This window comes from Myodes glareolus, chromosome 4 (assembly GCF_982192425.1).
Source record: "Myodes glareolus chromosome 4, mMyoGla1.1, whole genome shotgun sequence".
Taxonomy (NCBI): domain Eukaryota; kingdom Metazoa; phylum Chordata; class Mammalia; order Rodentia; family Cricetidae; genus Myodes; species Myodes glareolus.
The window spans coordinates 91,201,217-91,218,787 of NC_142029.1; the positions used below are offsets into that span (position 1 = coordinate 91,201,217).

Consider the following 17,571-nt stretch of genomic DNA (forward strand, 5'->3'; position numbering starts at 1 on the left):
TAGGCAAAGTAAAGATATCCCCCCATGTCTTCCACAGCTCTGAGTACACAGTCAGCACCTGATAAATCCCCAAATCAAACAGAAATGAACTTTCAGAACAGACCCAAGTGCATCCATCAGCACAGCGAGAGCCGCAGGCTAGCCAGAATGTCAGGCTAAGGGGCGTTGGACGGAAAGCTCGCCTCTTTTTGGGTCCAAGAGCATCCACAGCCACATCCTCACGTCTGCACCCACAGTACCTGATTATGGGCCACACCTCAGCAGGTGCAGAGGAACCATGGCTTAGTGCCCTTCTTCCTCAATGAGAAAAGAGTGGCTTGTGCTGTGTTTTGAGATCCTTTCATGAACAGAGGTTGAGACGTGCCACTCTTTACCGACACGAATGGTGGTTATTCCTGGTCCATTTGACTCAGAGGTGGGGGACTGTTACATTGCTCTATTTATCCCACACTCAGTATGCAGTTACCGAAACTGTCACCGTGTCCTATATTCCATAGGCTATTATGTGTATTTCAAACCATTATATAAATGGACTTGATTTGGTCCTTCTGAATGTCATTAAACTCCTCCTATACCCGTAACAACACTGTTTCCATAGAAACAAATATATTTCAGGGAGAAAGGCACAGGGAAGAAGCAGATGGAGTAGAGCGGAAAACCCAGTACCCCACTGCTGCTTCCAGAGTGCCAGACCCGGCACTGTGCAATGACCACCCTGCAAAGGTGGTACAAGTGCCGTCAGATTTTTATTGACTTCCCTTCTATAAAGTCCTGGGTAATTCATCTCAGCCCCAAACCTACTCATTCCGCTGCGCAGCTCTAAAAACTTTATGGCACTACAGGTCATTAGGCACCTCATTTATTTCCACTCTTCTTTGCGTTCTCCAGACTCTGGGGGAGGAACCTGGAGGGAGGGTCTCAGCACTCCGTGAATTCAATGATGGAACTTGGAGACTGGACGAGTGAGAGGGTACAGGAGCACAGAGAAGGGAGAGGAGGTCTCTTCCGGACACTGCACAGCGGAGACCAAGTCTTGCCAATGGCACCTGCTTCCCAGGTCCCTTGGTCCCTTGTTAGGGCAGTTGGAGTGTTAGGATGAAGACTCCTTGGGTTGAAGGAGTGCAATATTTGGAACCTCTGTGTAAGAGCCTGGCCGAGGAGACAGGTGCCCATGACAGAGCCCCCCCTTCTCGTTCTCTCTCTCTCTCTCTCTCTCTCTCTCTCTCTCTCTCTCTCTCTCTCTCTCTCTTCTCATAGGAGGGTCAAATTCTCCAAGAACCCACCCTCGGTACACCTTGCTTACAGTCTGAATGGAATCTCCTTCTCTGTGGCCACAGCTGATTTTTCAGGCTTGATGAAGGTGGCTGTGAAACTGTGTTACAATGCCCTGTGCTGGACAGCCTTGGGAGCAGGGGCCACTTCTACATGTCACAGGGTTGGCACTGTGCCAGGCGCAGAGACCCACTGGATGAATGGTGGTCAGTCCGAAGTGGCCAGATCCACAGTATTCATGACGTCTTTCCACCTGGGGGCACTTGGCAAGGATGCTGAACATGGTGTGGACTACATGACAGCTTATTAAACTGTGGATCATGACCCCCATGGGGGGTTGGTATAGGCTGTTGGTGGCGGCGATAGAGAATTTGGCATCAGTGAAAGGTTTCTGAGCACCCAGTGACCAAAACATGAACTTGAACTCAAACATGCAGTGACCAGGTGTGTCTGGCAGCACTCACCTGTGTTGCATCACTGAGATGCAAGGCCTTGGTTCTGAACGCACAGCGTGTGCACTGTGTACTGCACACACTGTCATGCGACACAGTGTTCTGGATGCTTCCTTAGCTCGGTTTCGAGGCCACTGAGTGATATGTATTGTGGTGTCTTTACGGTGCATGTAAAGATTTTGCTCTCATAGAAACTTGGCCCATTTAATTATGGAAGACAACGGTTTCAATATTTTTCTACCATCATTTCTTAGTGTGTCTTTGGATTGTACTGAATTTGGGTGTTTGATTTTTAAAAATTCCTATTTAAATGGGTGGTTTGAGTTTTACATAAAAACAAAACATGAAATGGACTTTGGGTTGGGATTAGGACAGAGTTTCCAACAATTTCTGAAGTGCAGCAAATGTACTTCTGCTGAGGCTGGAGAGGTGGCTCAGAGGTTAAGAGCACTGACTACTTGCTCTTCCAGAGGTCCTGAGTTCAATTCCCAACAACCACATAGTGTCTCACAACCATCTGTAATGAGATCTGGTGCCCTCTTTTGGCCTTCAGGCATACATGCAGACAGAACGCTATGTACATAATAAATCTTTTTTAAAATGTACTTCTGCCATGTCATATGATATGTTTATGCAAAGCAGAAATCTTAGCATTGAAAAGTTTAATATCAAAATACCGATCTGAAAATCGTTAAAAATGCTCCACACCCTGCAGCAGCAAATATTTAGTCAAGATTTAATTATTTATGTAAAAATAAACGAGCACACCTATCTCATTAGTGTACAAATTTGCCTTTGTTTCTGTAATAAGTGGTAAAATTAGGTTGTGTATCCAAGATTAAGAAATATTAATTTCTTCATGATTTATCATCAGTAAATGCTTAGTTTACAAGCCTATATACTTGGAGTCATATAACTGTAAACATTTATATATCTCTGGAGTTACATAAAAGTTTTTCAGCAAAAGGTGGGCAAGTGGAGAAAATTTAAGGGACCGTCAGCTAGCTGACCTTTGACTCCCTTCTGGCCTCGTGTCTCTATGATTTGCTTCTGAGCCTACTATGATGAGAGCTGGAATCGTGTCTACATTTCTGACTCCCAAGCTACAGTGTTTGACCGTTAGGCTTTCGAGTAGCAATGATAAACGAAGTTCTTAAACCGAAACAGGCATCAAAGCAACCGGCATGAAGAATGGCTGATTTTCCCTGGTGGCAGCAGTGTTGCTGGGGACAGAGCACATGTCCAGCCTGGCACTGAGCCTGGCGCAGTGCTGAGCTGTAGGGGTGAGGGTGGGTGTGACTTCTACACGATCTCCCATGTCACTGTCTCAACAGCCTACTTCCTTTTCCCCGGAGGTTCTAGCAGCCTGTCTCTTTCAAAGAGCTCCCCAAACAACCTGATTAGGCATGTCTCTCTAGGTTCAACTTTCCCGCTGGCTGTGTCCCGCTGGGCAAGTCACATGCCCTTCCCGGGGCATTCTCCTCTTTTCCAAGTGCAGCCTCACATTTCTTTTTCACCAGGTCCCAGCACCTTGTGGCTAAAGCCAGCCCCTGTCTTTACTTTCATGCCATTTTCCATTCTGTGCAAACGTCTGAGCCCCCTGAGACAGGACAGACCTAATGGGGCTCACTGATGGGGAGAGCAGGCGGCTATTAGGGAAACAGCTGCAATATGAACATGCATTTGTACACAGAGGACGGGGGTGTGGTCTGCAGGAGCCTGCACTACACAAATTTGACCTAGCCCGGGGAGAGCAGATCAGAGGACTTAGTGGGAAAAGATATTGATGTTAAGGTTTGGACGATGTGCAGGTATTAGCATGTGAGGAGCAGGGAGATGGATGGGTTGAGTGTGACATACGGTCTAAGAAGAGTGATCAAGGACACCAAAGTCCTGAGTAGGGGAGAATGGCTTCTTGGGGGGAAAACGAAGGGTCATGTGGCAGCAATCAGATTATGTGGAACCTTGCAAAACATGGAAAGGGTTTAAATAGTCTTAAAAGCAATGGAGAATCACTGAGGTATTTTCTAGAACATAGTATCAAGTTTTCATTTTGAAGCAAGGCTTTGGCTCTGTGTGGAGATGAAGTGGGCTGAGGGTAGTGGTTGGACATGATGAGCAGAGAAAGAGAGGTGAGGAGGGAGAGAGAGGGATGGAAGGGGAGAGAGAAGGGGAGTGTAGGAAAGGGAGTGGGGGGATGGAGAAATCAGGGGCAAATTCAGAAGATACCCAGAAGGTAAAATCTCCAGGACATGGTGAGATCTCGACAGGAATGTGAGGGAAGGAATACAAAGTAATTTGGCCTGGTCTGCAGGCAAGGAAACCCTCTGGCCTTGGATAGACAGCTCTTCTGTAGGAATGATGGCTGTAGGAATAAGCCTGGGACAAAGCTCGAGAATCTTCCATTAGATTGTGGCAGGAGAATGGAAATAGCTGGTCTCTTGTTCCAAGATGCTGAGTGAATTAAATAACAATCATAAAGTGCCCTGGAAGCCTGGGTCTTGCCATAAATAATAAACAGGGACGTTATACAAATAGCCAGCTTTGTAACCCCAGTGGAGGAAAACACATCACCAAGAAAAATGAAATAAGAAAAAAATATGCGCCCCAAAGCTCCAACTAACAAAATGACAGTATTAGCCAACGTCCTGGAGACCATGGCAGGCACCTCAGGAATGCTCTCAGGAAAATGATTGTGCGTCCTCTGCATGAGCCAAACTGGCTCCAAGGAGCCTTGTGGCAAGAGCTGCCCACACAAGTGGCTCTTGCCCTTCCTAGGTTCTGGGCTTTGTGCAGAAGTCCCTGCTTGCTTACTCTGTCTCCTCTTTGCACTGATGGAAGCACAGTTCATTTACAGGTCGGGTGGTATTGAAGTCAACAGGACCTCAATCTTCTCTACAACGAGAGGCAGGAGAAAGAAACGCTGAAGTGCTTTGGGGCAATTGGTAAAACCACTCTACTTAAAACAGACTCCTTTGGTGATCAGGGATCCATCTTGGTCACCAGAGCATGCAACATTGTGAGATGGGAGAGAGAGAGAAAGAGAGGGGGGGGAGGGTGGACAGTGGGTTGAGAGGCAGGTTAGAGTTTTCATCACCACAATTTAGAGACTTTGTCATGTGGTTTTTGTCCACTTGACATGTGCTAGAGTCATCTGAGAAGGGAAAACTTCAAATGAAGAATTGCCTCTACCAGCTTGGCCTGTGGGCAAGTCTGTGGGGGCATTTTCATGACCATTAATGTGAAAAGGCCCAACTCACTGTGGGCAGTGCCACCTGGGCAGGTGGTCCTGGGGTTTTCTTATACATAGGAAAACAGGCTGAGCAAGCCACAAGGGACGAGCCAGTAAGCAGCGCTCCTCTTTGATGTTCCTGCCTCCAGGTTCCTTCCTTGAGCTCCTGCCCTGGCTTCCCTCAACTGTCAGGCAAAAAACCCTTTTCCTTCCCATGCTAGTTTTGTTCAGTGTTTTATCGCAGCAATAGAAAAGCAAACTAATGTAGAGCCTTGCAGATGACCTTATCCAGACTATTCAACTTTGCGTTTGAGGGCTGAACTCTAGATGTCCAGGGTCTTGCCAGGATAAGCTCCTACAGTTGGCTTCACATATTCGCTCCAACTATGGGACAGCGCTTTTTTTTATGTCTCTATTAGGGAATAGTAGATTAGTGTTGTTCTATACTCATTACAGAAAGAAAGAACAGGCTCCCATTCATCACAAAGAACTTCAGGGCTGTAGAAGACTCTGAGTTCCCATCTTCTATGGCCCCATCTCCTGCACAGAGCTGAGAGGTGAGGACAGGAGCTACAGTGGGCATGCACTTGTCCATAGACCCAGAACTAGAATGGTGTTGCCCTCAGAAGCTGTGAGCTGGCTCGGGGGCCAAGCATCTGGCTTCATCTTTCCTGGACACTCCAGGGGGCCAGAGTCTTCAGTCAGTCTGAGGTGCTGTACTGATCACGGTGTGACTCCAGTGCTGGGAGGGGTTGCTATTTTACTGAACTGAGAGAAGCAGTCACACACTGGGATTCTGAACGTCCCCGAAGTTTGTTGTCTGCCTCCCTCTGCAGCTCAAGAGGGCACCTCTATGTAGGAAACTTACCTGTGCAGGTCCGCTCCAGTACAGGACCAGGGGCCAGTCAGAAAGGGGGCTGAGGTTTCCTGTCCCCCTCTCTCCTTTAAGCACACATTTCCTTGTTTATCCTTCTCAAGATGGACCTCACAGAACTTTCTGGTTCCTAAGGGACTTGTGCCCCTCCATCTAGATCTCTCTATAATGTTCTGCCTTTGTTTCACAATGGGCAAGGGCAATCTTTCTGACCTTCCCTTCCACTCTGCCTGGGTTTTGAGGGGACTGTAAACCTGTAATCAAGGGGAGCCCAAGATTCGGGGTGCGGCTGAAGATGGGAAGACAACCCTGGTATGGTCTCACTATGTCCCTGACTGGCCTGGAACCTGCTATGTAGGCCACACTGGTCTAGAACCCACAGAGATCTGCTTGCCACTGCTTTTCAAGTTCTGGTATTAAAGCATGGTCAGCCTAGAGACACATTATATAAGAAGCTGTTTCTTCTCAAGGCCCAACTGATACCTGAGGGTGACTTTGGATATTCTATTGTGACTCACAGCCTCTGATTAAACATTTACCTAAGGAATTTATTGTAAGCGACTCTCCCCTATGTGTGAGTCATTGAGCTATGCTCCAAGGATGTGAATAGATGGAAGTGAGGTCTTTCCTCTTCCACAGCTGGGGCCCCACAGTACACAAGCTGGAAGTTGACGGGCCATCCCAAACTGTGATACACATTGCAAAGAGACCAGACTGGTTGGCCAGATGGCGCATACGGTGAGGGCTCTGGCTTAGGTGAGATGTGAGCAGGTGCTTTTTGTGGAGATGTTTTTAGTGAGACATGCCTTGTGATTTTCCTGTGAGGTCCTTGTGGGCAGGGACTATGTCTTATTCAGTTTAACAGCTCCGGTGCTTACAATGGAGCCTGACACTTATTATGAAAAATTGGTATCATTTTTATGGTTTTCAATGAATGTTTGATGAATAAATAAACAACCTCTTTCCAACAGCTCCTTTCAAGTGCTGAGTTCTTAATCACTGGGAGACAATGATATCAGACAACCCTGACATCCTGGGCCCCGCCCGTCTGTATCTCTCCATCCTTGTCTGCCCTTAGCTGATTTCTGCCTATAGCCCTGTTGGATACCCAGATTGTTGAGTCCAAATGGGAAAGAACTCTTTCCCCCAATGTTTACCAACCACCCCCATTCCTGCAATTGCTACGGATTTTCTCCAAGAAGCTATTAAGCACTTCCAAATAGAGCAACTCTCTCATTGACTATCAGATGCTTCCTTAAATGATTTTTGAATAGCATTTTATTTTTATTGCTTTGTGTAGTTTAACAGCACCAATTGCGATTACTCTAACATACGACAAGCCCCAGATCTCTAAAGCTCTTGTTCATTCATTATTTTCTTTTTTCTCCTTCTCAAATGTTTATTATTTTTTGGAATGTAGTGAGGAGGAGGGGGTGGTAGTGGGGAAAAAATAATATAAAAGGAGATATGAAATTAGCAGGAAAACAAGTGAAATAGGGGATTGCTTCTCCCTGGGTGACAGACACCTTATTAGATGCTGTTAAACAAAACAAATATGCTTTAATACAGCAGAAGCAAAGCTTTTATATTTATTCTGAAATGGAAATGAAGAGATTCCTACTTTATCTCTAATGGAAGAAGCAGCTAATTGTACCAATAGCTCTTGAGTTCTGGCCACTTGGAGAAAAATATATATATATATATATTACTATTTTATATATATATTATATATATATAATATATTATATATATATTACTATTTTACCAATTGTTCAAATCATACTGAGGTGTGTTGTCTGGCATAGGCCAAGAATTCTGTTGCTTTATTGATGTCATGGCTGCTATTCCTGTTCAATTATTAACATGTAGGAGTTATAATTATTTTGAGTATTGCTTAGAGATAATTATAAACCATAAACAGTCTCTGTGTTTGTGGATGCCTTTCTTATCTGCAAATGGGTTGAGGTTTGAGAGACCCAAGCAGAGTATGCCTCTCTCATTTGCTTCTTTAAACAGCACATGAGCTTTAGAAGAGAGAAAATGTGCTCTCTGGCACTTGGCAAAGCAAGCCTGTCTGACCTGGAAGCAGACACCTCGTTCCTCTTCCCATTGTGACTTGGACTCTTCCAGAATCAGAGCTAATACACTGCACATGACTGTTCTACCACACTGTGGGGCTCCTCTAGCCGTTTCCATTTTGTTAGTTGAGACTCATCACACATCTTGCCTCAGCTTGTTCGACACCCCTTGATTCATTTTCTTGGCCACTTCGAAGCTGGGGTCAGACACCTGGAGCTTCAAGCTCAAAGCACAGCCCAGTTCCCTTTTGTTTTTCTCTCCCAATCCCTAAGAGCCCAGCCTGTTTCTGTAATGAGCATCAGCCGCAAGAGAACATGTCTATTCAGCACCACGGACAGAGCCACGCTGTCAGTTCCCACAAATGAGAAGTTACTGCCTACCACTCTCTTCAGGGGGCTGTGTTGAGAACGGAGAGAGTGGTGAGAAAGAAAAAAGTCAATGAAAAAGACTGACGGCCCTGCCACAAGGATGCAGCCCAAACCCCTGGCTGTGTTCAGCCATGGGGCTCCTATATGATAAGCGGCTTCCGGAAGCTGCTGTTTTCTTGAACACGCAGGCAGTGAATGTAAGAGATACGAGCTTCCTGGACTTTTACTAGGACCTAACCCCTTGCAGACTGTCATCTTGATGGGTTTGGTGACAGGCCATCCAGGGTTCTGGTCTGAACCACATACAGAAGCATGAGTGTCATGAAAGGAGAGGCAGCTGTTGAATGGAGGGAGCAGGCACTCGGCTGTGTACAGGGTAACTCACGGCCAGATCATAGGGGTGTTTTGCCTCTCTTTTGCTTGGAGTGGGAAGGGAGCAACAGGAGCTATGAGCCCTGATGGGGGGGGGACAGCTCATGGCAAGCTGGGCTGGTGGGAAGAAGCCAAGGCTTCATTTGTCTGACTTTAATGAATAAATGGCATCCCCAGCCATTGTCTAGCTGCCTTTGAACCCTGACAAACAGTCTGTGGCATCTGATGAAGAGGGTTATTAGTTGCATGGAGACAGATGGCTGGGGATGGAGAGGCTTGGCTCTTTATTACAGCAGACCCATAAGTGACAGTGATATTCTCTCATACCAGCCCCCATGTCAAAGTCAATACATTCCCCCAAGTTCTCTGGGACACAAGTGATCCTCAGGAAAGATCCCATGCTTGGGGAAGGCAGAACCACACCTGGGTGGGAGACAGAATTTAGTCTATGGAGTTGGAAAAGTAGGCAAGTCTTTAAGGGCAGGCTCTAAGAGTATAATGCTGCCTCATTCTTTATGATTCTCCTGAGTGCCCTATGAGGTGCTGTCAATTCAAGAGAAGGAGGAAGAACTTTGAAATAGAATGATAATGGAAGCAGATTTTGCTGGACTGGGTAAGAGGGTAGAAGAGCAAAGGCAGGGAAGTGAAAGAAAGAGAAGTAAGGGACACATGGGGGAGGAAAAGATAGCAAGAGAAAAGCATGCATTATCATCCAGTGCTTTGGCAACAGCTGTTCTCTCCCGTGTCAACAGCACCATGAAGATCAAGCTGAGCCTCCCACTCTCCCTCCTGAGCTGTCGTGTGTTCCTTGTGCAGGTTCCTCTGCACCACAGTGCTAGGTACACCCTCCCCTCACTGTCTGACCCACGCGGGGAGGAGAGGGTCTCACTGACCTTCATTCATTCTCCGAAACTTGTCCTTGGCCATGTAGCCCAGTACCAGACAGCATCCTCTCTTCTGGAGGCCAAGCTCTGGAAGGAAAACATAGGTAGGTGAGTTGGGAATGGGTCAAGTGTGAGGAGACTTCTTAGCAGGGGGCTGTGGATAATTGCAGGGCTGCTTATTTAATAAAAGTTTCTACAGCACTTATGTCCCGGGCATAACGTAAAGTCAGTAGTTTTTGCTTGATGCCCACAATATCGTGTAAGGCACAGAGCATTGTACTTTCCATTTTCTGCAGTCTTCATTTACAAATGCATGAAGTAAGCAGGTGCTGGAGTCAGGATTTTGAAATTAGACTCCAGAATCCGTTCTCATAACTATTACTCTGGGTTATATGGGCTTTTTATAGTCTAGGGTTGGGGACCATGACTAAGTCACTTTGAAACTGTGCTCAGACTAGCTGAACAGGAGCCCCTGGTAGTGTCCAGAGTGGGACAGCACATGACCAGACACAGTGGGTGACTCAAGATGAAAAGGGAGAGTGGAGAAGACAGAGACAAGGTATAGGCAGGGTGTGTTCAACCTTCTGGAAGGGCAGGTATCTGTAGTTGCTGATTTTCGTGTATTCCAATGGGCAGACACTGTTCAGCGGTATTATTTAGAACTTGGGAGGTATAGACTTAGAGCACAGGGATCAGCAGTATTGAGAGACATGAGGACCCATAGCCTGGTTGGCATTCCCAGAAGAACAAGAAGAGCAACTTTGGGTAGCAAATCCCGGGTGCTGTCTTTTGCAGAGTATTTTATAAACCAGCTTCTGTTATGTACGAGTGTTGGACTTGAGTTCATCTGCTGCACTAGAAGCCAAGCTAAACACTCTGGTATTTGGCTTTTAGTCCTGACTTGTCTTGGGTGCTTGAAGAATTCTGAAACAATTTCACATCCACTTTAATTTTTGACTCCACGGCAGTGCTTTGCCCTATGTGGATTAGCCATTGCTGTTCACATGACACAGATGGAGGGTGGGGGGGGGGGGGGGCTCAACAATGTTGAGGAACTGCCTTTGATGCTTTCGACTCCTCATTTCTACCTGTTTGTTTAGAAACCCAACACATGTGGCAGCTGCCCTAAACTGGGCAAATGGGCACCTGATATCGTCCTAGAGAGCACATGACTGCACCCACACCCCCACAGAATCTTGTCAGGGTTCCTGCTACACGGCTGCTTCCACCCATGCTCTCAGAGAAGGAGGCTCCTACTGAGTGGTGCCACACTTGTCCGTGGCCTGGGTGTGTCCTTGGCCTTCCACCTGTAGGTCATCAGAGACTGGGAAGAGTGGGATGAGTCCTCCTCCTGCCTCTGATCAGGATGCTCTGCATCTCTCTGCTGCTGCTCAGGTCCAGCCTCTGAAGGCAACAGTATGCAAAGGGGTGTAGGACCCCCCCCCTCCGAGAGAACAGATAAGTCAAGCTTAGGGGCTCATGGCCTAGGGATAAACAAAGCTCGGCAGGTGGTGGTGGGGCACCACAGCCCAGGGAGGTCACCAGCTTTGATCTCATGGTCCTTTAAAGGGAGTTATTGAGTATCAGTGAAGAGCAGAGAAGCAGATCCGAGGGTGCTGTTTCCGAAGGCTCACTTCCCTGCCTTCCCCCTACACACTCGCTCACGCATCTGAAGGCGCAGCCAAACCACCCTCATTTCAAACAGCTTCACATCTCTGGCGCCCAAACTGACATGTTAAGTTCTCCCCTCCAAGGCCTTGGCCCTTTCTTCAGGGGCTCCTGTTCTGCGGAGGGCCGCGTGGATCAAAGCCCCTTTGATGTTTACATACTATATTTGTGGATTCCTTCTAATAACCACCTCCAAAAGGCAGGAATGCGGCGTGCAGAGGGGCCAGCGGAAGTACACGCTGTGGGGAGGCTCCTAGCTCCAGCTAACAAAAGCTGTTTGCCCGAGCTTGCATCTGAAGCCCAGGTTCTGCCGATAGGAAGACTTAGCCCGACCGTTAGGATGACAGGCACAGAAGGACCCGATAGTTGGTGGTTCCTATTATATTTATCATTGGCTTACACCCGCCCAAAGCACACCAGTGGTGGCTTCCACCAGAGGAGGGAGCGTGGGCTACTAGACTGAGCCTTAGAAGGGACCCTATGGGTGCATTGAGAAAGGAGGGCAGAAGAAACTGAAAGGATGTGGCTGATGTTTCCTCTCTCTTCTGAGCAGTTTCCCACACTCGCAGGTGAACGCAAGGGGAAGTTATAAAGATTGGAGTATGAACAACCTGTCTTATCTGGTTGTCCACAGTGTCTGTCTCGATGATGCAAACTTACTTACTTTATGTGTCCCATACTAGGATCCCTCCCAAGTGATCGGTGGAGGGGAGGCTGAGCACTCACGCAGTTATTATAAGCAAGAGTCTCTCTGACTATACTTGATTTTTGTAAATGAGCAGGGAAATAATTTTTTTTAAAAAAAACTCTGATTAATAAAAGAAATTGAGGACGAGGTAATTTCTCAATGTATTTGGCTCATTTAATTTGACACGTGTGGGTTAGTCTTAATTATTTAGGCGGCTACATTACAAGGCGCTAATAAGCACACTGCAGAAATTTATTAAGTGAGAGGGTTCTCTGGCTGAGTCTTTGCTGAGAAGTGGGGGGAAGCCATGGGGATCCCTCTGAGAACAAGTGAGCTGGAGGACCGGCGAGTGAGGAGTAGCTAGCTTGTCACACGCAAAATCTGGGAAGCTCTTCGGGGAGACTTGTGGAGCCAAAATAGAACTCCCCAAATCTACACATGGAAGCCCATGGCAGGGACAGAGGTGGGGGAGGCAGGGGAATGTGAGTGCCCCTCTGGGGACGAAGAGCATTGTCAGACATATTGACCATACGTAGACCAAGGAGGAAGCAGAAAGTAGTCATGTGGGCTTGGGGAAACATTCAAGTTAAATAAAACCAAACCCCCCAAAAAAGCACGAGGCTATTAGGGGAGACTATAATACAGCACTACAGAGAGAACGTGAATCTGTCTTTGTGAGGTCGTCCAGCACTAGCCTGTCCCCGTTCTTGTCTCTGGATGGACAGCAGAGTGGAAATGCAAATGCTAGTTTTGAACCTCAAGGTATGGGGGATATGGGGTCTGCTTCAAGTAGGCTTCTCTCTTTGACTTCATCAGTGTCAGAACCACCCAGACTCCCCAAAGGCCTCATGGAAAGTGAATGAATGGAGCCTTGGCTTAGAAAGACTGTTCATTGCAAAGCTTAAGGTCATTTGTAGTTGGCTTGTAAGGGCACTGTCTGAGGAGGGCAAAGGCTTAATCAGTGCTCTGTGCATGAAACAGGTATCCCCTAAGGAAAAGGGATGTTTGGCACCCTGGGAACTTTTGGGCTGTGGATTGAGCAACAGAAGATCCAGGTGTCCTTTTCCAGCCCTGAGCCCCTCCTACCAGCACATGACAAGTGCTGGGCCAGAGGACGGCTGACTTAAAGGAAGGGCGGATTCAGAAATGTCAGGGATGGAATGAGCAGTTCCCTGGGACTCAAGCCAGAATGAGCTTGGCTGTAGCAGGATGCATTTAGTTTGGGATGCTGATGGAGTGCTTAGATGTAGCAGGATGCATTTAGGTTAGGTTTGGGATGCTTGCGGAGTGAATGAAACTTGTAATTCATCCAAACAGGGAACTGTTCCACAAGTAGGGAACACTGTGGGGTTTTCTCCAGGGAGGAATAAAAAGGATGACTTTGTAAGTGGAGCAGGTTTCTTCAGCTTGCAGGCTGGGGCTGGGGCTCTTTCTAGCCTCCGGATCCTTTATTCTCACTGCTTCTACTAATCACGACCCGGCAGTGCTGTATCCCATTCAGGGCACACTTATGTTTTCACAGTGCGGGCATATTTACTGTCTCATTAGATGCTCACAGTAGCTTGGCGGAGTAAGCAAGGTGCAAATTATTTCCTTCATTTTGAATTTAGAAACCAAGGCTCAGAGAACTAAAAATGATGCTTCAGGGCCAAAGATCTAGCAGCTATTGGTTCTCATCCTAGAACTAAGGGCTGGTTTCAGGGCTAGTTCTTAGGGATACTATGATTGTAAATACTGCAAGTCAAAGCAGTCCAAAGAGTACTAGAGATGAATTGGGTACACCCTCTCCTATTCATATCTCACCCATTCCCCACCACCACCAAAGCACTCATCCCTATGTGGACTGGGACTTTGCAGAGGTGGTCAGGTTAAAACAAGATCATTAGGATTGCCCTAGTACAATATCACTGGTGTCCTTATAAAAGGGGAATTTGAAGGAAACATATGGGGGGAGGGAAGAAGGGAGGGAAGAAGGAAGAGAGAATAACACATGAGCATGAAAGTGGTAATTTCTTAGACAGAGAGAGAAAGATCTTTAACAAGTCCTTCCCTATAGCTTTAAGAAGGACTGGAACCCACTGGCATCTTGATCTTGCGGTCCTAGCCTTTGGAACTGTGAATGCTAGCTAACTCCTGCAGACAGGAAGTGGAGGAGCTGGCCTTTCAGTGCGACTCGGTTATTTCCGGTGTCTGTGATTCTCTTCACCTCCTTCACGTGGTCACAGAGTTACACTTAGAGAAGAGTGTCACATGACCGCTCACTGGGCTCCAGACAATGGGAGAACACTGATCAGAGGTGCTGTGATTGGACTGTAGCGTTGATGACAAAACACAATGGGAAAGAGGGCAGCAGGGAAAGAAGGCTGCTGTGTGCCGGTGTGCCTAGCAGCATTCATGGACCGTCTGGGATGCTGTGAGAATTTTGCTTTCTGCTTGTTGTTCTCCATCTAGGGACCAATGAGCCCTCAAGTAATGCTAGCTAGAATAGGGGCAATGGACAGGAAGCAGCTCCTGCCCCTCCCATTTCTGAGTTTCCATTTGTGGCTAACTTAGTTTTTGTTGGGCTGTCATAGTCACTATCTCACTCAGTTGCTGAAGACTGGCCTTTTCTAACACCTAGACATTGTTGATAGAGATACAAGATAGGGCAGTCATTAGGGAAATCAGGATGGAGACTACTAAGATGTCTGAGGAGAAACGCCAGATTTTGCAGCTGTATTATTCCTGAGACTATACCTGAAGGAGTCTAAGTCATCAGACCACAGGGACATCTGCACCCCCAATAGCCAAGGTTTAACATCATCTCTGAGATGGCCATCAACGGACGACTGGATGAAGAAAATGTGTTACACACACAATTGGATTTTATTCAGCCATAAAGAAGAGTGAACTCATGTCACTTGTGGGAAAAATCAGTCTAGCTGGTGATCATTACATCAAGTGAAATAAGCTAGGCTCAGGAAGACAACTCTCACATGCCTTCTCTTCTGTGCAGACTCTATTTTTACAAAAAAAGACATGAAAACAAAAGAGGGATTATTTGGGAAGAGGAAGGTGACCAGAGGTATGGAGGGAGGGTTCAAAAGAGGGCAATTAGAATACAATCAAGGTATATTATATATGTGTATGAAAACATCAAAACGAAACCTTGTACAATTAATGTATCCTTAGTAAAACTTTGAAAACAAGAGATTGGCACTTTACCTCCTGAAACTATTCGACTTCAGCATGCTTCTACAAGTTACCAAACAGAAACTAGAGTATTGCTGGTGGGCAACTGTCAAGATTTCAGGAGCAGAGGGGAGACTGGGAGGAGGAACAGGCTGAGGCCAGATCTGGGGGCAACTGAGGAGCCTCCCTGGAGTCTGTACCTTTCCCTGCAGGGTGCAGGGAGCCCAAAGAATGGCTAAGCTGGGAATGGAAGGCCATCATGCCCTGACTACCCAGTGTAGACGATATGCAGAAGAGAGAAGCCCAGAGAAGAGTGAGAGCAGCCAGGAGAGCCTGCTATGCTCCAGGTGAGAGAGGATGACTTTCCATCTGCTGCCCCTTCTTGCTCTGAGAACACAGCAGAGATCTGGAAACAGGTAGAAGGACACAAAGAGGGGGATGCACAGAGCCTCCAGATCCTTGCCATCCCAACACAGGGAGCAGCAGAATGGCCGAAAATAGCCCGAATTCCCCAGATGGTGCCTCGGACCATATGGAGGAAACGCCAGCTGGACCTGGTTGGAGTTGCTGGGAGGTCCTGATGCTTCCGAATGAGCAGAGCTGGCAGATACGGCCATGCAGCACTCAGCAGCGAATGGTCCCACAGGCTCCCTGGGCTCCTCTTCCCCTTTCCATCCATAAATTACCTCTTCTAATATCTCCCTTGATTTATGATTTATGTGAAAATCCAAAAAGCCAATGTAAGATAAAAAGGGGTGAGAATAAAGTCCCTAAAAACATTAGTCAGGACTGGAGGTCAAGGACCCTCCTCTCTCCTTACAGTCTTGGAATCAGAAACATGCGGAGGGAAGGACCTCACTAAATCCTGTGGTGAACTCTCAGGTCAGCGTGGTAGTCACAAGTCAGATGAACTGGAAAAGTTAGAGAGAGTTAGAAAGACCCTGTTACAGGGGAAACTTAGGGCCTAGGAGTCCTGGAAACAAGGAGAAACTAGTGAGTTTGAGAAGGTTTTTCAGGATGGGACCTTGGGACTAAAGAAATGTTTAGCTCAAGGAAGGAGGCAGAGGTGGCCACTATGTCTTCACTGAAAAGATCAAAGGATTGTTATGTCTGCATCAAATTTGGTGTGACTGTGCTATAGGGCTGTGATGGTGCACTGTGTACATCAAGTTCCCAAATGAAAGGAACCCAGGTAATAATTCGAGCAGGGGTTTTAGTCTGAAGAAGTAAACTTTTAATCTGTCATATTTAGCTGAGAGGGTGGAAGTCTTGTGGGGAAAAATCCTACCCTCCACAGTCAGAACATATTAACAAAAATTGACGGGGTAATATCCACTCCACAAACATTCAGAGGCCACCGTACACAAGGCAAGCTTCCTATCCCAGCAAAATACTTATCCAATTGGTTTACACAGGCATATGTGGGTTGAGCAGCCTTTATCCAAATGCGTGGGACCAGAAGTGCTTCAGATTTTGAAATTTCCGGTTTAGAGAATATTTGTGTATTCTTTACCCATTTGACTATTTCTAATATGAATCCCCCATGCCTGAAAAGCTCTGGCATCCTAAGCTTCCTGGACACGAATTTTCAGATGTTGGAGCATCTTCCATGTTGGATTTTGGGGTTCTGAATGTGCAGCCCTCACCTGTGAAAGGTACGTGAACATCTAAGACAGGTAAATGTTCAGTAAGGCGGTGTCGCGAAGTGACATCATATCATTTCCACTTGAGTGGTGGTCCTTGTCGGAGGAAGAAGCAAGAGATGAGAGCTGGGAGATGGCAAAAGATGCCCTCACCCAAAGGTCCCTAAGGCTACAATTGACCCTGGGGCTCTCTTTCAGGTGGCTGCCATCTGTAGCCATTGATAGCCATTCTGTCCCTGGATGCCTTGCCATCTGCAGAACCGCAGGTCTTGTGTTTGGAAAGTTTTTGCCTCCATTCTGCTGAACTCCAGCTTCAGCCTTCTACCTGGTGCTATTGTCGGTGAGTATAATTACTCACATCACAGGCCATTAGGGTGCCCATAAATCAGCAAGATCCCTGCTTTCTGATCAACTCCTGTAATAAAGAGGCCCGAGGAGAAGATTCAGAAAGGTTTGCTCGTATTGACTAGATGCCTGGACCCAGCCCTCCAGGACACATCATAAATGTTTAATAGGCCAATAATACCTGCTTCATAATTTTTGAGTCTCATTGCTTGCTAATCTAAGTTTATTAAAGAACCATAAACTTTACATTGTTGTAAAGACATAATTGTTATTTCATAGCTAATTTAATATGAGTTAATTATATTAGAACCAAGTTCTCCCCCATTCATATTAAGTATCAATTAGTTGTTTTGAACTATTGATTTGTATTTAATTAACTATGCTATTACATACCAATTAAATTCTTTTAAGAGAAACTTAGAACAGCTGTGTTCTTACAGTGAGTTTTGTTTTTTTTTTTAAATAATGGATTGCATAGAAAGCTTGTGTTGAGCTCCTGTCTTTCAGGAAGTCCACACTCAAT

At 46.5% G+C, this 17,571-nt stretch overlaps 1 protein-coding gene across 4 annotated transcripts in view; it reads right to left on the reverse strand.

The window, feature by feature from the left end:
* Kirrel3 (kirre like nephrin family adhesion molecule 3) overlaps positions 1–17,571 on the reverse strand; it is a 560,014-nt gene that overhangs the window by 116,515 nt on the left and 425,928 nt on the right. For all 4 annotated transcript variants that reach the window (XM_087905734.1, XM_087905733.1, XM_087905736.1 and 1 more), the window contains exon 2: positions 9,543–9,620. In XM_087905734.1, coding sequence (XP_087761860.1) covers positions 9,543–9,620 — 78 coding nt within the window. The remainder of the gene's footprint in view (positions 1–9,542; positions 9,621–17,571) is intronic.